The following is a 24,194-nucleotide window of genomic DNA, read 5'->3' as shown; positions in this document are numbered from 1 at the left end:
GAAGTATGTAATATAGGTATACAAAGGTTGCCGGATTCCGACCATTGAGAAGGGTCTCATTTAAGAAATGATCAGAATTCCGTAACCCGAGTATGCTTCCTGTAAACATTGGGAACCCTAAGCGCTGTGTAATAAAAAGAAGAGCTAGCAGAACACCTAATACTAGCAACATACATAATAGTCGACCTACATACGAATTGGTCCCTGATATTTTTTTTTCTTAGCACTTTACAATCGGTTTACGTAAAGCGGCTGTAATTAAATTCTCAAAGAATACGTGCAATTTTATTAATCTATCACTCGGACACCTATACATATAAACAAATCGTTATAAATTATTTAATACGACGAACATTGGGTAAAACAATTCTCATAAGTTAACGGTTAATTATACATTTAATAATAATGATATCTATATCTCGATCCTATATACTATATTATATTAAATTATTCGTGTATACATAATAGTTATCTGAAATAGGTGATGCGATGGCTTCACCTTGAATACACCATAGTAAATCTTTCGCAATTGATACGAAACACCTCTAAACTTGGAAATACTCAGGTACGTCTGATCTTGAGCATATGTAAGTTCGGGTGCCATGGCACTTTTCTAAAAGTAGATCTCGGCACTTCATCTGGCGACGGATTCTCTTCACTGGCCTCGTGTATCGCTCCGTTCACTGAAGACCCTATCCCAGTCACCTCATTATTGAAGCTAAAAACACGTCGGCGTTTCCACTCATGATGAAGGCCACTGCTCCACGCTCTGATACCCGGATCACTAACAACTCTTCGATGCGTTCTGTGACGGTGATGTGAACGCTGTTGTTGTTCTTGCTGCTGCTGCTGGTGATGATGATGGTGATGATGATGATGGGTAGATTTTCTCCGGGGTGGAGGCATCGCGTACTCTAAATTTTGAGGGTGCATCACAGGGGAGGTTAAGTGGAGCACAGGTGTCGAGTCCAGGTACAACCAGCTTGCGCTATCAATGTACGGCCGTAAATAGGCCGCAGATTCAACAACCCCTGATTCAATTGGAGGTTCGGACCTCTTGCATCCCTTCGACCATACCTTCGATGCCGAATCTTCACCCCGCCTCTCGAGGTCGAGGGTCACTCTTCTCCGACAGTACGGGTGATGCGAGCGAGCATGCTTTCTGAAAAGAAAAAATCATCTAGTTCGATTGAAACAAATGAACTCCTCCCACCAGGTAATCGGAGCAAAAAACCAAACGCGATTACTAACCCGGTGCGCAGGACGTGGTGAGTGGTCCTATGCTGTCAGTTGAGGGGATGTTCACCCCTCGGTATTCTGTAGCACTTATTCCAGGCTTCGAGCAGTAAAACGCAGCTGTGAAACCGGTAAAATACAAGAAGAGGTAGTCCAATTCTCGAAATAACACCCCACGCCAGAACCCCAAAGAATCTAAGTTGAAGTTCCTGCGACAGCCAGCTCTGAGTGACGACAGTGTCAAAAGCCCACAAAACCGCATTACTGAACAACAGGAAGGTGATCACCTGCCTCGCAGGTTTAGCCATCATCTGAAAACGAGTTATACACGATCTCTTCGACGCCTCAGCGATCAGGGTGCTCTGGGCGCAGCACTGGACCAGCTGTAGGATCGAGACCCCCAAGAGGACGACGTATCTGCCCTTGGGGTTCTCGGACTTTTCGTCCATCGTCGCCAACGAGCACGCGGCCACAACCATCGTGAATACAGAGTAGATCTGGACCCCGAACAAGGCTACGGTTGACAGAAGTCCGTCAAGAGCAGCCGGAGCTCTAGTAACCACAGACATTTGTCTGACCTGAACGAGGCCGCTGGCGGTCATGAGCCCACTCAACGCTAATATCCCGATCGGAGTGCCGCAGGTTAGCCAGGCCAGAGTCTCCGTTGGGAAATTTTTGTCGTCTTTAACGACGAGGAATATTATTATCACGACTATGCCGGCGACCATGCAGAGGATACCGAGAAATAGGCCCTTGCTCGAACCGTCACATCCGATCCTCGTGTCGCTGGTCAGATCCTTGCTCACGTGGAATTTCTGCTTGTGCGAGAGACGGTTACGGCCAACGTTCTGACCCATCACGTACGTTACGGCCGCAGCAATAAGGCTGAAATTTGAGAATTCAAGACGAGAATGGTCATGCATGTATAATTATTTTTTAGTAGTTTTCAACCATGCACTTCGCCCTGGAGGCATAAGGTTCGTGTTAATACCTGAATTGCACGATGAACGGGTACAGAAAAGGCACGCTTGATGTCCAGAGACGACCCAGTGTGTTTGTATTCAGACAATCGTGGAGATCTACGACCTGGGATATTTGTTCGTCAGAAATAGGCTGGTACGGGTTCAGGATAGCGTTGCTTGGCACTGATTCATCTGCAAGAAGTTAAAATAAATTTTACGCTGTTAAAACTTCAATTACAGACCATATTCATATGTATCCTCGTACCTATAAACTCTGTTTACAACTTATAGGTACCATTTGTTATAGAATGAGATCCCTACTATTAATCACAGCAAATTGCTATAATCTCTGGGTATTATGCAAATGTGTGATGATGAAAAATAACAGTAGAGTTTACCATCGAAATTAGCAGTGAATTTGACGGAATTCCATTTGATCCAGTCGAATCACTTGCATAATTATACAAAATAATCTATCTTATCATGAAGAAACATACGTTATACATGTACAATAAAAGGGATTGAGAATGCAATGGTTCAGAATCACGTTGGAGAAATATAGTGTGCATCTAACACGAGAGTGAAATATGATTACAATAGTTGCTTACCCTGCAGTAAATCGCGAACGTGTCTAGTGATTGATCCAGGAAATCCACGAAGATTTAGGGGTGACGTTTCGGCTTCGGGTCCCTGCTGGGCAAGATGAACTAGGTAAGTCCATTCTTGAGCAGAATCCCAAATGACGAGCCTTGCCCAAACAGCGATGTTAGTAGCTGCAAGATGAGTGAATCCAAATCTTGCGGCTAGGCCAAAGCGTTCGACTAAGACCTGAGAGTTGACGAAGAGAAAGTGCATCTGAAGAAAGGTGAAGAGGCCGTGGAGAACGGGATGTACGAAGACGATTTCGTTGTGGCATTTATCCCCCTGCATCATCGAATGCATCGCCATTTCCAGACCGTTGAAGACAAGCGTTGCAAGTCCGAAAACTGTAAAATGAAACGATATTAGTCATTTTGATCAGAGCTATGAAACGATAAAAAATCGCGCGAGACTTACGCAGAGCCCCAACCCGGATGTAGAAACTAGTTGGTGCGGTTCTCGTCCGAGAAATATGCGCTCGCTTCAGCGAACCAAATCTCGTTAAAGAAGCACCTCCTAATTCTGCGTCATCGACGCCACCTCCGCTCCCCATACTGCTGCAGCTGTCGATAAGGACCCAGAGGTAAATACTAATGATCACCGCGATGCTGCCCACGTAGAGGTACATCAGAAAAACTCCCTGGAAGAGAAGGAATTTTCATTTTAATCTGCATTTCATACTTATATTGACCGCTGGGTTCTCGTCTGAATAAGATTCAGGAAAAACAATAATCAATTCATAAAACACTCAAGGTTTAACGAAATTGTCGTTTGCATATTCTCTAGAGTTCTGCAGGTTATAATGAAGATATCGAATTATAGCCGCCCGAGATGCGTAAAACCGTCTAATCTATAGTAAGGTCGCGGATCGGCAATAACCCGTAGTCTATTTTTGGTGAAGATAATTTGGTCCAAAATGAATGGTGATGCAGTTCTACGATCAGCACGTGTGTATTTTTATTTACCTGATATCAAGAACATTCCAATAATCGAATACAGTGCGTGCCAAACGTTAAAACGATCCATAAGGAAGTGGTCATCGAAGGTATTTTCAAATCGCAAATTTAATTCATCATTTCATTTCAGACATTATACAGATATATGTATACAGCATAATGTAGTAAGTAACCAACTAAAAGTTGGGTACCCAATTGCAGTCGGTTTCATGACAGTCCGTGCATTTTCCCCATGCATAAAACTAATACCGTTCAACCCAGTCGTAAACAAATGAACCGTTAAATATACCGGGACGTTTTCTGAACGACAACGTATTGTATATCCACTTATAGGTTTACTCGTAATAATGAGTTAGGTACGATATAATTTACTCAATTTGCTTTCTCGATATATATAGTGTAGTAGCTGGTCTATACATATTATATATGTATATATATACGGTACAATTCTAGAACAGCGTGACGCTGGTCTTATAAATATATGTGCATTTAATTTGGAGGATATTACAGCCGAGGTTCACATCGTTTTGATTGATCACCCTCCTTAGGTTAATCCTGCAATTGAATTTATTAGGTACAAGCGTTTTACGTATACGATACCTAAGTTACATGTGAACGTAAGATTAAGAAGACAGAGTTTTGATCAGGTATGTCTTAAATTGGTAATTTAAAAAAATTGATGATACTACTATGAACAGTTCCGTAGAAGAATAATGAATAATCAATAAACGATAATCGATGAAAACGTTAACTCGTAACGAAGCGGCGGGTAAATCAAGCGAAAAACAAATAGTTATCCCGTTCTAAGCAATTTCATTTTGATTTTGACGGATGCGAAAGTTTCTGACACTCGTCTGATGTTACGCACTGCACAGATTGATTGTACCTACAATAACCCCAGGAGGCTAACGATAAAGCATATCACCCAAATTAATAACAAAACCTGAGAGTACGGGTTTCTAGCTGCGCTATCATAAATTACATGAAATAAAAAGTATTAATCATATTATTTTAAACGGACACAGTTGAAATTGATACTCAATCAGAAGAGAAGTTGAAAACACATTGCAGCGGTTAACGTCAATCGCATTAGAATCATGATTCACGCTTACAGTTAAATAAATTGCCTCATCGTACATGAAGAAGATAAATGAAGGGGAGTATTAATCGGACAATCTGTATTATACAGGTACGCACGTGCGCGTATACGCTCCACATGAAATATATTCGTGACTTGAATTTCGTGACTTTGATACTGAATTTATTCTCAACTTTTATTGCCATCATTGTGAGCTCTTCGGCTCTCCACGTGTGACGCGCTTCGATGATTCCGACGGTAGCAAGAAACCTAGAGACTCACTTTTCCTTCCACCAGCCAACATGCGATACTCCTGTTACTTTTGATGCGAGTAAGAAAATAAAAAGCATTCAACTAAGTTGTACAATGCAAGTGTCAACGATTTCACTTATACTCTTTTATACTTTTGGAATAGGGAATATAAAATGTAAACTATACATTATATATAGCCAACGGGAAATTCTATCACTCATTCGTGTCTGATTTTGAGTTTGATATACGGACAGCATTTTGTGCCCGCCAGAGTTCCGGATACCCGGACGAGATCACCTGAAACGCAATTGACTTATTGCAGCAAAGCATAGAAGAATCATTCCTTCTATAGTCATTTCACGTTATTATCCGATGGCATTCATACGTATATTTCAATCGCATCGTCGGAATTCTATCGTTATAGATGAGCCGTGACTATTGCGGTGAATAATAACATCTTCTGTATCAAGACCGTATTTCCCATCAAGATACCTACTTCTTCTTCCTCTACCTATGAATACAGTTCATGCTGTTCCTCGGCGATCGAGTTCGCGATCAGTCAAGCTGCAGGTTGGAGCGGGGCCCTTCCAAATAAGACTGTGTAGTTCTCAGGGTCAAGGACCTGAACTGTACAGACTAGACATGGAAGAGTTCGATGAAAAATTGTGCCTCTACGGGCAAACGATCACGAAAGAATGCAAAGTAACATTCCCCACTTGGTGAAAGTGCAGTTCGACGAGGAGTAAATATAATAATCAACCATCTCATAAGTTGTTGTAGAAGAAGCGTACATGTTTCCGCATGGATGGAACACTTGATTGTAACCAAGTTTTAAAACTTGAAATATTAATAATATAAATTGATCATCGTCGTAATAGATGTTTAAAAAAATAAATAAAAAATATGCAAATAAATGCATATATTTTCTACCAATTTAGAGTCAATGATTTTCGTATAAAGAATAATTTCAACATCTTAGAAGGAAATTTATTTATTAGAGTAACGTTTGCAGAAGACGGTTGTCACGAAATTTTTAACGTTGAACAAGTTTACCTCAACAATAAAAAATCATCTCGATCTTTGAATATTTTCAAAATACGGTATACCTGCGCATGTTCAAAAGCATAGATCGTATGAATGGCAGGATGAGTTTGTGTGACGGGATTACGCAGAGTAGGCATGCAGGGTAGTGTGCGTTTTACGTTATACGGTACGTTAACTCTGAGAGAGTGGGAGAATCGAGTATTGCGGAGCTGGTCGTCGACGCCCAGAGGATGACGTCAGGTGAGTGGCGAGTTCTCGAACCGACCGAACACTGTACACAATACGCAACTATAGACAAACTATAGAGAGAAACACAGCAGAACTGAGTTGCGACCGAGCGAGCGCCTCAGTCGGGGCGTTAACCATGCGTTCTTAGCGCGAGTTTACAAAGTTTGTTTGCAATTTAACTGTGTTTTGAAAAAAAAAAAAAAAAAAAAAATGGCAAGTTGTAACGCGTTTATAGCCGCGTTTGTGACGTTACTGTTTGTGGCGAGGGGTGAGTGCTAAAAACGTTAATAAATCAAACTGGTGTAAAATTGACGTGAAACGCGAACGAGTAACGTTATTAACGGGCGTTTACGTATTGCGATGATTCTGAGAAAGGGAACCGTCGCTACGCCTATGGGTTCGAACGAAAAACGAAAAGATTCCGTTAATATCGCGGGGCGTAAACGCGGTTGATAAAATCGATCCGACAAACATCGGGCCAAAAAATGAAAGTAGCTAGATGTTCATTTATTTTGATGCAACTGTCGTACATAACCTAGAATGATTCGCGAAGTATGCCATTCGAAAGTCGACGTGTGTATGTTGTGCTGGCCGTCATTTTATATCACGTGATATACCGTTGCATCCTGGGTAGATCGGGCGGGTCTTTCGTTGGTCGTTTCAAATTTATGCGCGAAACGTCGAAATATTTGTGGATGAGTAAGACGGGGTGTATTCCGCCTGGCTGTAGGCAACTCAGGTTTCATTTTCGTAATGCCGTTTGTTGTCGCAAAGGCGTTCCCGTGTTACTTATGCGCAAAGAATTCTCCAAATTAGATCGCGTTTATGTTAACGTAGAATCAAATGCTGAATAGACAGTTTTAAAACTGAAACTTGACGTTTATTTTCAGGTTCCGAAGCTGTTCGATGCTATCAATGTAGCTCTGATCAGGATGGCAAGGGGGAGGACAACTGCGGGGCTTACAAAACATTTAACACCGAACAAAACATCGCCATCGAATGCAATAGCGAGGAATCGCACATGCCTGGTTCATTTTGTGTCAAATTAGTACAGCAGTCGCCAAAGGGTTTCATATGTGAGAGAAATTCAAAATTTGACAAGCAGAAAGAAAAAACTATCCTTTGAAATAATTTAGAAATAATCGTATAAATTATAACGCACAGAATCAATCAATTTTGTTCCCATTATATTTGGTCTTACTTTATAAGTAATCTGAACCCAAGATTTAGAACCGCAATAGCAAACTTGTCCAAATAATTTATAGATGAAGTAAACGGTAATGCATTGTTAACGTAAAAAAAAAATTGATGACGAAAGAATCGAATTTTTATTCACGATTAATTTTCAGGGGATGGAAGATGGCGTCAAGTGATTCGACGTTGCGCATCGATCTCGAGTACAGGTGTAACAGGTGTGTGCAATTGGGGGGTTTACGAGAATGGAATTTATTGGGAAGAATGTTATTGCTCCGAAGATTCGTGCAACTCGGCACCAAACGTACAAATATCAGCTGCGATTCTTGGAGTCACCGTAATAGCATTGATCTTCATTTTGAAATAGAATTTGGGGTATATTCGAACGTATACTTTAAATCTTTAACTCGATTTGCTTATTATGTACCTTTAGCGCTTTTTACCTTTTAGTGATAGTATTTTTTACGTATAATTACCTCGTATGTAATGATAGATACTATCCACATTCCGTCCAATGACATCTTACGAGTACAGAGAGTTTTTTTTTTTCAAATTTTTATATTGCATAGATACGTAAGTATAAGATTTTAACTGTTTATATTAAAAGGACCTGAGCATAGCTATTCTTTTATCGGCATTAAATGTCTATTTATCTAATTTATGATCTTAGATCAGATGAAAAATGAAATTTATACCTCTATATTTACCTTCATGGTATATGTCTTTAATTTAATATTACAAATAATATATTTCTTATTTCCCACTTACACATATTATATTTTGATCAGTATTGTAACGTATTCCGTCCACGAAAATATGGTGAAAAAAAAGACACATGAAAATCATATATTTATATATACACAATCTTCTAAGAGAAAAATAAATAAATACGCTCGATTCCTATCGTATAATTCTTTATACCTAGATCATAGTTTTGTAAATAAACGTTTCTAACGCAAAAAGTATCCTCGCATTATATTTACATATGTTTACACGAAACTTACCCACAGCGTTTTACAGTCTTGTATATTGTTTTTCCGTAAATTTTCACCGTAAAACGAGGCATCGAATAGATTTTTATATGTAGAACAATTTTGAAAACTCACCTGCAAGCTGTGCAAAGGGACCGGCGTGTCCATCACCTCGGCCAAACAAAAAGCCAGCATGATCACCACGACCAACTCTCCATAAACGTTGGATAAAACAACCCATAATTGAGAGCTGAAACGTAAATAAGAATTTTTTATTAAACAATGTTTTTGAAAATTTTATTCCCTGTAAAAGTTTTATTTAATAATTTGCGGTGATTCATTTGAAAACAACCGATACTGCGAACACATCGATATTCACTGCAATTCTACGTCAGTATTACGATCTATTGAAGTTGTGTGAATAACAAAAACGAAAATATACGTTGGAATTTAACGTTGGTACGTAAATTACAATTTATTCCCTCAGAATTTATTCCAAACATCCGGGAGAAGACATTACTGTATGTACAATAATAATAAACAAGTATAATATATAATTACATATTCTGTAATATGCATGGTTTCTAGAAAAATAAATTCTGAAGTATATTACCGCTTAGAATTTTCCTACACAGAGCCTATCCAACAGCGAGATGCTACATAAATAAACTGGTATGTAAAATACAGAAAATATGGATATACGTGTAAATATCTCTTTCTGATTTGTGAATACACGTCATCTAGTGTGAGGTATACTGTTAATCATAAGCATAGATGTGATCATTGTCGAGGGATATCGTATGCTTTTTAGATAGATTTTTTATAACGCAAACTGCTGACCTGCAGTTATTTATGCATTTTTTTTCCTTTTAAACTGTTCGCCTACCGTATGGTTTGCAAAAATTACTGCGCAACATACTGCAGTGAAACAGAATGAAGAAAGTGGCATACATAGCAAGTTTGAAAGTCCAGATTTTTGATAATTTTTGGTTTTCAAAAATCATAAATAAGACTTGACCCGAAAAATTTGTAAAAAATTTGTGTGCTTTTTGGAGTTGGAACAACAATATAATAAGTTTCGAACGAAATCCAAGAGGTCGTGGGTTAGACCCTGGTCGATTCGGCACGGAACGCCCTTTATATATTACATAATATTATTCGAAACCTTGTTAGTTTTACAAATACAGCAAAGTCGTTTATGTAGAAAACGCGGTGCTGACCTTTACGGAAATGTAAAAAAGAAAAACAAGTAGAACTAGTTTCTGAGGATGTTACATACGCTTTTTCCGACGATACTTAACGGGTTTCGCACTTTGCGTCGTTCGTACAACAGTTTACCGCCGCCCGCGAGACGTTGTAAATCCTAATCGCAAGTGAAATTTCCGCGTCGAATACATTCGCTGTTGATACTGACATTACAAACAAAAATGTAAAATGCCAAAGTCGCCTTTTCCTATTCCAAGAATAACAAAAAGATAACAATGACGTCACGAGAAACTTGTATTTCAACAATCGTGTAAAAAATGTCAAATATTTAATACTCACTGAATTACATTAATTAAAGTGATTATATAATTAATTTGCCATGAGATAATATTTACTCACGCCATAAGCATAGATATTAATACCTTACAGAATTATTCAAACAGATGTTTACTCAATTAGAGTAGATTTTTTCTACACCATCTCACACTATAGTCATCAAAACTCGCAGACACCGAGAATGACACGCATTGAATAAATCATTCTCGGTTTTTTGCAAGGCTCCATATAGGAAGTAAGACCTCTGTAAATAATGTTTAATAATAGCAATAATAAACTATAGATCGTCTGGCCTCATCAGACTGCAGATAAACCCAAGATGAAGACGTGTAATGTACATGGTGCACCATAACCGCATCGAAGCGCATGCAGCAATAAGAAACAAAGTGTCCGTAACGACATAAACAGTGATCATTTCCAATGGTCAATGCTCCTGAATCGAGAATAGAGCTGCATGCAGCATACGTATGCGTACTAAAAAGATGATGCTCAAAGCGAGTTTCACTTCCATTGCTAGCACACGCGATATTATACGCGGCGTGTCCGAGCATAAAATAATAACAACGTCCCGATCCCGCAGGTATTATAACAAGAAATACGTGCATGTGTGCAACGCAATGAAAATTTTCTCGCGATTATATTCATATATGGATGTAAGTATAGGTTATCCCTATCTGTTGGTAAAAAAAAGCTACATTTTTTTTCTATCAACGACTCAATGAAACTATATTATAGTTAATAGCGTAATATTGAACCGCCGGAAATGAAAAGGCCGTGCAATATTTTTCAGAGGTCACGCATTGACATTTTATATTCGTCATTTGTTTAATGGTAGGGAGTTTTTTTAGTTTTTTTTTTTCGTTTGTTTTTTCAAATACCCTGAATTAAAATATATTCACAGGCGGCAAAGAAATCGACTCTCAAATTACAAGTTTAGAACCAATGCAGGATAAGAGAGTAGCGAGATATTAATAAGCAAATGTGTTGGGACTCACAAGGGTTCGGCGTGGTCCAGAAGGTCGTGGTGCGATCGAGCTCCCGCCAAAATTCGCGACACCAAGGACCTGGGGGGCGGCAAGGCGGAAGTGGCGGATTGCGAAAGACCATCGCGCTTCCCGCCCCCTCCCGAAGGATTGCCACTCGGATGCCCCTCCACGGCGCCCCCCGCGTTGCTCGCCGCCTCGTTCAGGCTATCCTTGTCCTGGTGTTCATTGTTCACTGAAACAAAAAGCGGAGAGAAATTTTTTATTATCATACATATTTGTGGGGAAATTAGCTTTCCATTTTTTGCACCATTTAATTGTTACTTTAACTTTTGTTTTTTTTCTATCGGTACCTGAAAATATTTTTTCACGTTACATTGATGTATAATACCTATACTTATATGTATGGGGAATTCCATGCAAGTCGGACGAATGTCTGACTCTCAGGACTTTTTATTTTGTTCAAATTTTTTATCCAATTGTCCCTATTCTGAAACGTTACGCTGAGTTTGTTTTTATTCAATCGGTTATTTATTTATAAGTATTGGAAGTGATTTTGAAATCGATCATTTTTTAAATTCTCAACAAAATTGTCAAAAACTGTATTTTCTATTCTCGACATTTCAACGGCAAATGTATGAGCAAATTTAAAAAATTGTTTGAACGGTCTGACACAATTCCCAAAAAATTCTCCAAACTTTTATTTTCCACTGCGAATATTTCTAGTCCAGTACCATCATGGAGTGATTCGAAACATAAAAGTTACGAGAATTTTTTAGGAATTGTGCCCGACCGTTTGAACAATTTTTTGGTTAATCAAAGTAATTAAAAGAGCTAAAAAAAATTTATAAATAATTGACCGGTTGAATGAAAAATCTGAAAAAGTTCAGGGTACTGTTCCAGAGTTGGGACGAGTGCAGAAAAAAATTTGATTAAAATAAAAAATGGTGAGGATCAAACGTTGGTCGAGTTCGCATGGAAATCCGTATTTTCGCATTTGCGGGGAATTTACATCGGTAAAATTAAATACGTTTCGCTGATCCAGTAGTACAACAATAGAATTGCAAATTGCTACTTCAAATCAAAATCAAGTTGCGGTTTGCAGGTCACCCCGAAGTGTGTTTTATCAAAACAACATTGTAATTTGGGACGACGACGGCGCGGCGAAGAAAAATAAATTTAATTTCTCGATTTCGAATGTATCGTCGAATTAGCAGATACCTCTGTATAAGATTAAAGATAAAAAGTCTTGATTCACTGTAGCGGGTTGATGCTAATTGATTTGTGTAGTCCGAAAGAAACACGAGATTTAGCCAAAGAGACGATATTTCATCGACCTGCGCTGGTTCACTTTCAGCCACTAAATTTTACACCACTTAATTAATCTTATTGCTGATGTATTTATTCAACATCTTTTCACACGGCGTGCGCTTGTCACGTGAAATTCCAAACCGTTTTCTTCCATTTTTGACAAAATTTAAAATACAAGTACTAAGTTCTGCGAAAACTGTGAAAAAAAATGTCGTAAAATAGCGCGACTGTGTTCCTCGACAGTTACAAAGATACGGATTGATGGCCATTCATAGTCATGAGGACATAATTCGACGTGACGAGTGGCAAAGAACGGTATCGTCGCCAATGTATTTTTGTTGATACTGTCGATTGTATTAAGCAATTAAAGACAGAAACGTTTCTATAAAATTCGACGAGAGCTACCGACTGAGATGGGAAAACAAAATTTACAATTTATACGCGTACCAATTAATTTTCAGATGATTAATAAGCGTTGATATAATCTGTACAAATATAACACGTATATTATTCAGAGAACTCATAATAATCCGATTTCCAGTTTGTCAAATTGCTCACATTTTATTTAACTAAAAAAAAATAGCTTATCAGTATCGGATATAATGTACACGGTGAAAATAAAAAAGTATCTGTGATAATACTGCTGTCTGTTTAAATTTCAATTTGGCAAATTATTTAACAAAGATGAGTATTTTTAATTCAGTTAACAAGTTGAAGCAAGAAATGAAGGGGACAATTAAAAATAAATTTTTTTTAATCAAATGAATGAAAAACCTCTTTTCTTTTCATATATTGCGGGCACACAGAGCAATGGCACAACTTAACTTGTTCGAAGGTGAAATTGAAGTATGTCAGTACTTCGTGCACCTCACATTTAAGTTTCCCGTGCGATACGAGTTCAGAAAATTTTTTTCGTTCTCGTCTGATGGCTGGTAGGCATTACGGGCGCTTAGAAATTACGCTGCTTCTTCCGCTCGCGCAGGCCCCCACAAGTTGTTTCAACGAATTCTAACGGTTACTAGACACACGAAACGCTCAGTTATATGTGCATGATATTCGGAGCCGAATGAGTCGACGAATAATTATAAACTTTTCAAATACCATACCGCGTGCAAATTCTTGTTCATCATTCATCGTTTAAACGCGATTCAATTTTTTCGGATCTGTCAAATAACCGCGTGACGTTTATGGGATCTAAAAAGGTTTGATGATATTCGTACGACGATAAAACAAAAAGTGATACGGATTTTTCAAATGATCGGCAATTTTATACAAATGAAAAATTTTATCACATGAAAAACAAAGATGCGAGTTAGTAGTCTTCGTATATTACAAGATGAAACGGTGTACTAAATTTTCTTACACTTCCTCGGTAAATGTAAAAATATCGTTTGCTTTTCATTTCAAAAATAACACACAAGCTGTCAGAAATATGTATAATATTGGAAACTTTCCGGGTTGTAAAGACTTGTCAATGATATGGGCGTTATAACATTTGAATTGAACCGCAGTGTCATAAGAAAAAGTGTTTGGAGATTAAATTTATTGTTTCACTGTACACTATAACTTATAAACATAGATATAATAACGATGCTGCCTGAGAAAGGAGGAAGTGAATCTTCAACTTTCCAATAGGATCAAAAGTACGTTTCTTCGCGGTATAATTTTGCATAAAGAATTCCAAGTTAGGTGTTATTCACACTGCATAGAATATTTGCATATAACAATTTTTTACACATATATATATATATATATGTATGTAAATTTTTTTTCGCTTTCAAAAGTTATTGAAGATTAAAGGTGAACAAAGGACTTCAATAAATTTTGAAAAAGTATACTTATCATAAAATGATAACAGACAATTTTTCTACAACTTTCAATTCCCTACAAAAATACCTTCTGGTCTTATCAGTACACTAATGCATTGACGAGTTATAAAATTCCAAAGTTTAAAAAACAAAAAACAAATTCCCGTGTTATTGAAATGGAAAATAGAACATTGCGATGACGCACCTCAAAATATTAATATTAAGATTTTAAAATTCGACAGCATTGTTTTTTCGTCATTTGAAACAATATTTTGTACTTGATATAAAAAAAAAAAGTATTCCATTTTTTTGATCCATCCTAATATTTGTTTAAATCTTTGTATATAGACACCGGTACAAATATTATATCTGCGGATCTTTTGACCTATAACGGCCAGTATAGTATACTTAGAGAAAAAAGTTAACCGACGAATCATTTGCTAAGATCAAATATTGTCTGGAGTATTACGTTTGGTATATGCTTCTTCAGAAGCGACCGCCTCGACTGCTCTCAGAATGTTAATCAAGTATCGGGCTGGAGCATCGGCAGCATCCCATAAATCACTACAGCTGATGTTGGGGCTTATCCCGAGTGTCAAAATCGTGACAAATTGCAGTAACCGCTTGATCGTGCAGACGATGTGAAAATTATTCGGTCGGTTGGATCATTTTTTCTTTCGTATAGTCACGCGAAATATACTGCAAGTATACAAGGAAGTGTGAACGGACTTTCAAATTCATAAATTATACGGTTAACGACTGATTTCCTGGTAAGATCATCGCCGGTTTGAACTGATCCCTTGTAAAGCGAAGAGCGATAAAGTTGTGGGCAAGGTAATTTGCATCGTCATAAAATATTTTTTCACTTGACGACGAGGGGGAAAACGAGTAGCGAAGAAGGAAGACCCGATCGACTTGCATGTAAAGAATGTAAAAACTCTCAATACCAACTCCCGTAGCTCAGTTTTCAGTGGAAAGTTTAGATACGAGATACACAAGTTTGTTCATATAATTCATTCTCATTGTGAGGATGTGAATTGTGAAGTAGACCTTCATGTACGTCTATCGCATGCGCCAAAAACCGAGTTTGTAATACAGATAGTAACGAAAGTAACGTTTGCGATATAAAAATATTGAGATTGCAGGATGATGATGATGGCGGTGGTAATCAAACCGTGAAATAAGAAACGTTACAATTAGCAAAAGCTTCGGCTTATCACTTCGAAGAAGGTGCGGTAAGCAGGTCTAGAGTCGAATTGTAAATCGCTGAAATACGTTTGCCCGGTAATATGTAATAAGTGAAAAAGGTACGCCACGTGAGCATCTCGACCAAGCGATAGCTAGATTGTATGCGAATGTCGAGTCATGAGAGAATGAATAACGATCGCAAAGAGTAAAATTGTGACAGTCACGATTCACAAAAGAACGGTTCACATTCACAACTTTATTTCGGGTACAAAATGATGCAAGGCAGATTATTCTGCCGAAGAATTGAAACTGATTTGGTAGACACTGACTGCGCGTAATTAGTCGTTATGTACGATATGATGGCTAATTGGCTTCGAGAAAAGCAATAAAGACAATTTCCTGGATTTTTATCGAAGGATTGATAACTTTTACTTAATTAGATTAATGAAGAGTTCAAAATTCATATGGAGAATAAGAAAGGAACTGTCATTTAGTCGTTCTAATTTCCCGAACGAATGTGTTTCGAGCTATTTTGCGCATGAAAGAATTTAAAGGAACAATAGTTCAGGTGCACATAAAATTGATTGGAGCACCTACTTTCGTACGAAGAATTAGCACCTTGAAACTGCATTGAAACTTGTATGCAAATTGCAAACTGTTCAAAAATGTCACCAAGAAGATGAGACATCAAGAGGTATAAAATTTAGACAATGATTGAGCCAATTCCAACCGTTACTCATCTTTAAATGTCTCTAAACGAAGCTTCTCAGACGACCAATTTTCTCAAAAATGCATCTCAAAGTCGAACATCATAAATAATATTCAATTAATTCTTCTTCTTCTTCCCCTTCTTCTCCCGAATTCTTCCTTTTACAACTTTACACACGATGAAAAAACATTTATGCAAATGAAAAAAGCAGACAAAACACGTTTACCAGTGAAAGGTGCCAATTTAATATGAATTGTTGCAAAATATCGGCGGAACGAGAAGGTCAGCGATACAATTAGAGAAGCGCGTATAACCGCGTGCAGCTTGGTAAATCGAATCTTTAACAGGCCAATCACGAACGAGCAATAAACCCACATGGCACCGTACAGCGCCGTTATCTTGCGGCGATCGGAACAAACCGGAGTCTCTGTGCTCATACCATCTTTGTACCGAACCACATCAGCGGTGTCGATGATCGTTCCATTGGCATCCTGTATCGCATACAATCCCCGGGTTGCTGGAATGCAACCAGGTCCCGTCATCGGCAAAAAGTGTCACGTGCAGGTCCAATTGAGAGGGAAAAAGCGTTAAAAATCCATTATGCATTACGTCCAGTATACCAAACTGAAATTAATTTCACCGCGGTTACCGATCCAGCCTGAAGTGCGATGGTCTTTCGATCGCTATATGTCACGAGTCCCAAGAGCAAAAAACTGAGCTTGTAAATTCCGAGTTAAAAGGCGAACTGATGACGGATAATCATTCCCGAATTTCAGTTCGTCCCGTATGCGCGTAATTTGCGGTTATTCAACAACAACAAAAAAAAAGAGTATAAGAACCAAGAGGTACACGTACGTTGTACTCTCGTGAAGTTGGTGAAAATTACCGGTTACAGTGTTACAACCTTACGGACCACACGTACGATAGCCCTAAATTATTTGAGAAAATTTTACCTGGTTCGTAGAGACTGTCGACGGTAAATCCATAAGCAATCGCTTGGCGTCTCGCCGTGGTAAATCTACAATTCGCAGTGATGCGGTGATAAAATCTGCGCACCTTAGCGCGTCTTGAGGGGGTCGAAGACGGTGATTTTCCCTCTGTATGGATCTCGGCTTTTCAACCTCACGTTTAATTATTACAAACTAAACTGTAAATCGCACCGTGTTTCTCTTGTGGTATACTTTTTATATATATATATATATATGTATATAATCCACAATACGAGTTAGAAGGAAAGGAATTCGATTCTCAAATACTACGCCTTTACGCGAAGGCTCCAAGTGCCTCTCGACTCGTAGTGTACAAGAACCAACAATTTTACTCAGCTTCTTTTGATTTCATAAAAATCTGACAGTTGCTGTCAGCTGAGTACACGGGATTCTTGAGCAAATATGTAAATATGTATATCAAACAGTCGAGTATAGAATATGGTGAATATAACCAACGTTCACTGGTACGTTGAAGCAGCGCGCGTATGGATAAGAGAAAACTAATACGCCTGGAAGATATCGACGCTTGTGCAAGGAGTCTTGGCGACTGTTTACGATGAGTAGAACTGGTATGAAGGCTATCAGAAATTCACTACCGCAGGTACTGCTTACACGAGAAAGAAACCACTACCGTGATTCTATGACGCCACGTATATCACGACTACCGTATGTATATCCATGGTCTTGAAACGGAACGAACTCCGTCTCTCTCGCTTGTCTCGTTAATACCGGCTTAAGAAGTGCGCGTAGATATGTTTGAAGAGAGTCGAGAAAGAAAGAAGAAAAAAAAAGAACCAAGAAAAAAAGCTAGAGCTTGTGCACACCGGTATGTAAACACGAAATTCATAAGGGGGTCAAGCGACAAAGCAAGGTCTATGGATCGCCCAATTACGCGTGGAGTGGATGGTCTTCCTCCTGACCAGAGAAGAGGATTATTGTTGATCCCGCTTTGAGATGTGTATCCACGGCACACAGAAACGCGCGATTTTAATCTAGCGCCGAGATGGAGAGATCCGCGATTAACAATGCTGCGAAACGGAATGCCGTGCCGTGCCGCGATGCGATGCGAGCTACTCGAGTTGCCGCGGAGATACTCTGATCATCTCGTCACGATGATCATCGCAACAGGTAAGACGACCACCGAGTTTTACGGTGGTGGCAATGGCGGTGGTGGTGGTGGTGGAGGAGCATCACCGCGCTTAGCCTCAATTCCATTTTTCAGCTTCTCTACTAGCGGCCCAGAATTCAGGCCTTACGATTTTCAAGATGGCTCACCACACCATCTTCGGATCAATGTCTCCGCCAATTACAGATCTTCGCAGCACGCGAAGGCAGGTCAAGATCTATATATTCTAATGCCGTTGATCGTTCGTTGGCATCGTTTTTATATAGACTCGTGTCAAATAAATTTGCAGAGAATCCGGGTTTCGATCGATGCGGAATTCTCCAACACGTTATATACAAGTTTGGGGCTATTCGATTAATTACAGTGACGAAGACGCTGGAATTGAGTCGTGATAGTTTCTGACGCGATCGATATCGCCGATCCAGTCTCGCTGCTGATCGATCAGTCGGATTCCCATCAAATTCCGAATTATTCTTCTCGATCATTCTTCAATTTTACTACAGAGTGAATAACATTTCACTTCATGGATATGGAGTACCTATACGCGTCGTTTATTTAAAGTACAAGGCAGGATTCAAGTGCACGATGCGGGGCATTCGGCTGAACGGAAAGACTGGAAGACCGCAACTAACGAAAGTTTATACAGTGGAACTCCTGCATAAATGGGTCTACGTATACAACTTAATTACACGCCGGCTCGCGCGCCGGATGCTCGTTAATATTAAAACTGAGATTCAATATAATATTTGACTACAGTAGGTATTATACCGCAATCTGAATTATGCATTCAATTACCTTCCATCAACGGCTCGGCTACTTTTCGAGTACAAAAATCGATTAATCTTTGTCGAGCCATCCTAGCTTAGTAGTTCTTCACACGTAACTGTGCGTTGTATAGATATATATATCAAGCGAGTGTAAAGAGAAGAATTAGAAAATAATCCAAGATAAAAATCACAACATCGATGTAAATTCATCGATTTTTTACGTTCACATCGGTCTACACGATGGTAAACGTATGACTAGTCACTTTTCATCACTGAATATGATTAAAAGGAAAAAAAAGAGAACTTTGCTACTCAAGTGCGGAGGTAGCAGTAAATCTGCGTCGAGAAATCCGGGTAAATTTTTCTTAAATGTATGATTGTATATTTTTTTGATTCGGAAAACAACATGACAATAAATTTTTAGAAAGTAACTAAAAAATCACGATTCCCGATTATCAATAGACATTGGAATGTTACCGCGTTTGTGGTAACGATGACAGCATGTGTCCGTCAGATAAAGAAGCAAAGAAAAGGATTTCAGATAAGGATTAGTAAGTAAGGAACGTGATGCAGGCACATAAGATAAGTGAGTAAAAGGTAAGAGAGTCGGAAACCGCTCGCTGCTGACAGTAACAGCGAATCACTGATAGGAACGTCGAGCTGTGTAACCTACACTCGTTCATACCTACTTCATGACGTACTCTCGAGACTCGGAGTAGAGTCAAGTTCAAGTCGGCTAATGCCTGAAACGAACGGCCGAGGAAGACTACTTCGAATGCAGAACAGCTCAGCGAGGAAATGGCTACCAGTCACATACAGACCTTTTTACACATATGTATATACCGCAAACATTTCGAGTGTGTGATATACCTGTATTTGCACATTATTTCACCAATCTCGTGCGGGAGATTCGATAAAGTGAGACAAGTAAAAATCATACCAAAAGTCAATCAGCCGAAGCAAAAACCAATCAAACCGAGTGTCAGGTATCCAGCATTCGTTCTGTTCAATGACAAATCATGCTTTGGAAGGTACGACGAAATGGGACACATGAGACACGTTTGCGTAGAAAAGTCAGGATGATAATCACGCGAGTAAAACACTTCCGCTAAATTTCTCGGTCATTTCATAACGTGCCGAATGCAGCAAGTAAATACCTGCGCCTGTGGAGCGAAAAAGGAGAGTTCACGGTTTACTTTAATCATTGTTCACGCCGACTGCAGATACTATCTTTGTACAAACATTACGGATGAAGCAGACTATCCCAGCTATCCGCGTCCGATCGGAGAACGGCCTACATACCTGCCGACCATTGCCAAAATACTTTCTTCTCTTCAACAGTTTCGGCTCTGGAGTATTGTGATGATTCTACCTTCTAGTACAATTCAATTTTCCTTCCATTCTACGTTGTGTACTCGTAGCTTTTATACAGATGCGTGTACGAGTATACGACTGCTCCCGTCGTTGTGTCATCTCGCTTGTTAAATGATCAGCGGACAGTAGGAGGAAGTAAATTTGTAAAAAAAAAAGTACGGGGGGGGGGGTTTATAAATGAACACCTTCAACGCGAAAATCTACTTTCTCTAGTATACATATACCTATACATATACTAATGTTTTAAAGTATCGTTGAAGCACCCAGTTCTTGTCAAAATCGTTCCCACAGAGTGAGAACCATGAACGTACTCACGTGTAATTTATTTTCAAACCCCCAACGAATAGACTGAAACGCACGTTTGACCTCAAAGAATGCGCTATAATAGGTAGGTGCGTAATGCGAGTGCAATAGACTTGCGTAGAATTTTGATAGTATCTAATTAATTGCTGTTAATCGACACGCAACGCGGCGGTTAAACAGTAGCTGTAATACTGATCGTGTTCGCACCGTGACTAGATCCAATTAATCAACCTTTGTCGGTATACCTTGGTATAATGGTTTTTGGAAGCTGGTCTCGTCCGTTGCTCCGTTATTCAGATTTATACGATAAATCAAGTCGTGATGATAGATATTTCGACCTTGATTTATATTCAATCTTTAATTTTGTCGTGCCAATTTATTTTATCGCCTCAAATAGAAATTGCCAAATTGAAGAGGGGATGAACCGGTTCTGCAGAATCTATTTTACAGAATGCGAGCCTATAAAGCAAAGAACGGGAATCCTACAGAGTTAGTTTCTACAGAGAAAGTATCTAAGTAAATTGAGAACTACTCGTCCGGAAACCGAATTCAAGTGATTCGTGGCACCTTGAATGTTAGAATTATAATCCAAAACCTCAATAGCTGGAATAAGTAAGTCTTCACTCTTTGTAGAAGCGAACTCTACAGGATCACTTTCTGTAGAATTTTCTTTCGGTATAGAATCGTACTCTGTATGATAAAATTTTTGTAGAAAAATTCATGCAGGATATTCTCTGTGTGACTATAATCCAAAAAAATTCTCACAAATTCTCAATAATCTTGAATAAAATGAATGTTTTGGATCGCAGCTGTACAAAGTAGGCACGAACCAGTAGCAAAAAAATTTGCCCTTTCAGATTGTCGAAATATAATTACCGGAAAGGTAAGAACGACGGTACATAATTAACCAATCTGACCTTTGACGGGTGCAGAAACAGTGGACGCGCCGTCAGGTACGTCAACGGCCCGTTCCTGGTTCCCCGGCAATATCATGGATATCTTGTTGGCTGCGGGATCACTTTCTCGAAGTTTCCAGTTCTCCTTGCCAGGAGAAGCAGGCGGCGAGGATTCCCTCTCCTTCCATCCAGCATCTCGAGAATGTCCATCGATATGTTTGGACTCATCGACGACATCCTCGGAGTCCTTCCAAGCGTCCGGATCAGGAAGATCGGGAACAAGGGTCTCCTCGTCGTCGTCCCTTATCCTCCACTTGGCCCTTTGATGGGGTTCGTTTTTGACTGATCTCGCGTCTTCCTTAGCCGCGATTTCGCTCACCGAGTCAACGACGTCCTCGACGAGTTCCTCCTCCCTGAGGATGTACTCCCTGCGTTCATTGGGGTCTGGATAAACCCTGTAGGGCCCAACGAGGCCCACGATACCCCTCGGAATTCCGGTCACCGGAGGATTAGCTCTTGTTCCCACATCCCTCTGCCAGTCGTAATCGAACTTGGGTTCACCGTCCGTCGAGTACATTTCAGGGTTTGGTCCCGTCTGCCTAGAGGCTGTCTGAAGCCACCGATTGAGCTCCTGCTGTCGGTTCAGGACCTCGGAGTCCTCCTCCTGCTGTCGTATCTTCGGCGGTTTCCTGACGACGCTGTAGATGGCTTCCTCCACTTCTTCCAGGGGTTCGACTATCTCCGCGGTCTCGTTGGGTAACCAGACGTAGGGAGATTCTTTCTGGTGAACGCTGGTAGCGTCGGAAATCTTCCTACCCTTAACGGCTCCGTTAACCGCGCTGATCACAACCTGAACTGCATTTTCGTTGAGTGTTGATGGTGGCGATGTTGCCGGTGTGACGGAGTCCGTATTGCTGTCCAAAACGCTGTAGACTGGTTCACGGGTCGCCGTTTGTATCCACCGGGGTCTTGGCCTTCTGCCGTTGCTGGTACCCGCACTTTTCTGCTCCGTGATCGCGGCAGAAATGCCGGATAGTTCGGCCACCATATTAATTCCCGGTCAGAGGCACAACGGCTATTTGGTTTACGGTGTTAGGCGGCCGGAAGTCACGCCTTGGCCAATCCGAACATGTCGAGGTCCGGATACGCCGGATATTTTCACGTACCAGTGTCGCGTTATCGCCGAATTCCTCTGCCTGGATGTCACGTGGGGGTTACAGTAGCGCTTCTTTTGGCTCACCACCACTCTAATCTACACCGCGTCGAGAACCAGAAGAACCAGCAGCAGAGCCGCGATAAAATTCGTGAAGTACCTACGTGGATAAAATCGCGGATATTATGTGACAACCGGGATTGCCGGGGGTTCGGAGAACGGCAGAAAAACCGGTGAACCAAGTCAGAAGAGGCAGTCGTAATATATAAGCTAATGTGATCGCGAAACGGTACCGGCAGTCAGAGTAAACAACGTTACCCGTTTTTATTTCTTCCTTTTTTCTAGCAGTCAAAAACCCGATTCAAGTCCAACATTCGCAGATTATTGTACTTGTTTTTTCGTTATCTTTCGATCAAATATTCAAACGACTGGTGAGAATCTGGATCCAATTCCAATGACCCGCGAAACGATCAGCCGCATATTGCTACACACTTCAACCGTCTTCCCGAACCAAACTCGATGATCCACAAATGGTAAATGACGTCGAAAAACCTTTTGCGCACAAACGGTTTTGTTGTATATCCTGCAAGAGTGGTTGGTTTAGCGGTTGGAGGTGGGCACAGGTCGATGGGATGGATCTAGCTCACCCGTGACTAGCTTGACAAAGATACCGAGTTTCACATTCCTTCACAACGCCAAGCCTTCCGCCTTCCCATCAATTATTATTCAATGCGTTTTTCAAGACCCCCCCCCCCCCCCCCCCCCCCGCAGTCGCATGTGGGAATCGCGTTTCCCTCAAACATCTGCAGTATGAACTTCTGCAGATGATCGTATCTCGCACAATGGCAGAATGCAAGCCGACTATAATCCTGCATCACCCGAATCCGAGAAGAGTAAATTAGAATCGAAATTATTCATGATGATGTTGTATCCAACGCACAACCATGCGTCGTTCCTCTATGTGAGGAAGAGTTATGACCATTTAACGTGACATTCCCTACCTGTTCATGGGTCATCGGACACGCTTGAATACTCAATTAGCATATCAAGATATATACATATATATATATATATATACAAATATTATGTACTCGAGGAGAGTCTCGAGTCAAGTTTGATTACCAAGAGCAAGCTGACTGAGCTATAACCGAAACTCTTGACCGTCGTGAAATTTTGTCTTCGAAAGATTTATTCTGGACTGGGAATTTCGAGAGATTACATTTTTGGCAAAGTGCTTCGTTGAGCATTAAAAAGGCACGCAAAGAACTGACTTACTCCAATCACAGCGAACCAATCGATATTGACTGACATATTTTTGTCAATAGACTTAGTGTTTTTCAGTCACCTGTTTCATAGTAAATTCGACGGATATTTACCCAACTAAAATCTCCAAACGGTATAACATGATAAATAGATAAATAGTTAGAAATGTTGGCGTCTCGATAGTTGGCGCCATTTCGTCCAAAAATATTTCATTTGCGTGTA

General features: G+C 39.9%; 2 protein-coding genes across 2 annotated transcripts; one reads left to right on the top strand and one right to left on the bottom strand.

The window, feature by feature from the left end:
• LOC124412101 (proton channel OtopLc-like) lies at positions 1–22,800 on the bottom strand. Its single transcript, XM_046891712.1, has 8 exons — positions 21,578–22,800; positions 11,098–11,320; positions 8,696–8,810; positions 3,255–3,477; positions 2,807–3,184; positions 2,228–2,390; positions 1,252–2,121; positions 1–1,162 (listed from the first exon to the last, which is right to left on the bottom strand). Exons 1-7 carry the CDS (start codon positions 22,602–22,604, stop codon positions 1,287–1,289), a joined length of 2,964 nt encoding a protein of 987 aa, XP_046747668.1. The 5' UTR covers positions 22,605–22,800; the 3' UTR covers positions 1–1,162; positions 1,252–1,286.
• On the top strand, positions 6,458–8,449 carry LOC124412104 (protein quiver). Its single transcript, XM_046891716.1, has 3 exons — positions 6,458–6,663; positions 7,286–7,471; positions 7,745–8,449. The coding sequence occupies exons 1-3, from the start codon at positions 6,606–6,608 to the stop codon at positions 7,954–7,956; spliced, it is 456 nt and encodes a 151-aa protein (XP_046747672.1). The 5' UTR covers positions 6,458–6,605; the 3' UTR covers positions 7,957–8,449.
• Positions 22,801–24,194: the final 1,394 nt, after the last annotated feature.

The sequence above is a fragment of the Diprion similis genome, chromosome 11 (assembly GCF_021155765.1).
Source record: "Diprion similis isolate iyDipSimi1 chromosome 11, iyDipSimi1.1, whole genome shotgun sequence".
NCBI lineage: Eukaryota > Metazoa > Arthropoda > Insecta > Hymenoptera > Diprionidae > Diprion > Diprion similis.
This window is presented reverse-complemented; position numbering and strand designations above follow the sequence as displayed.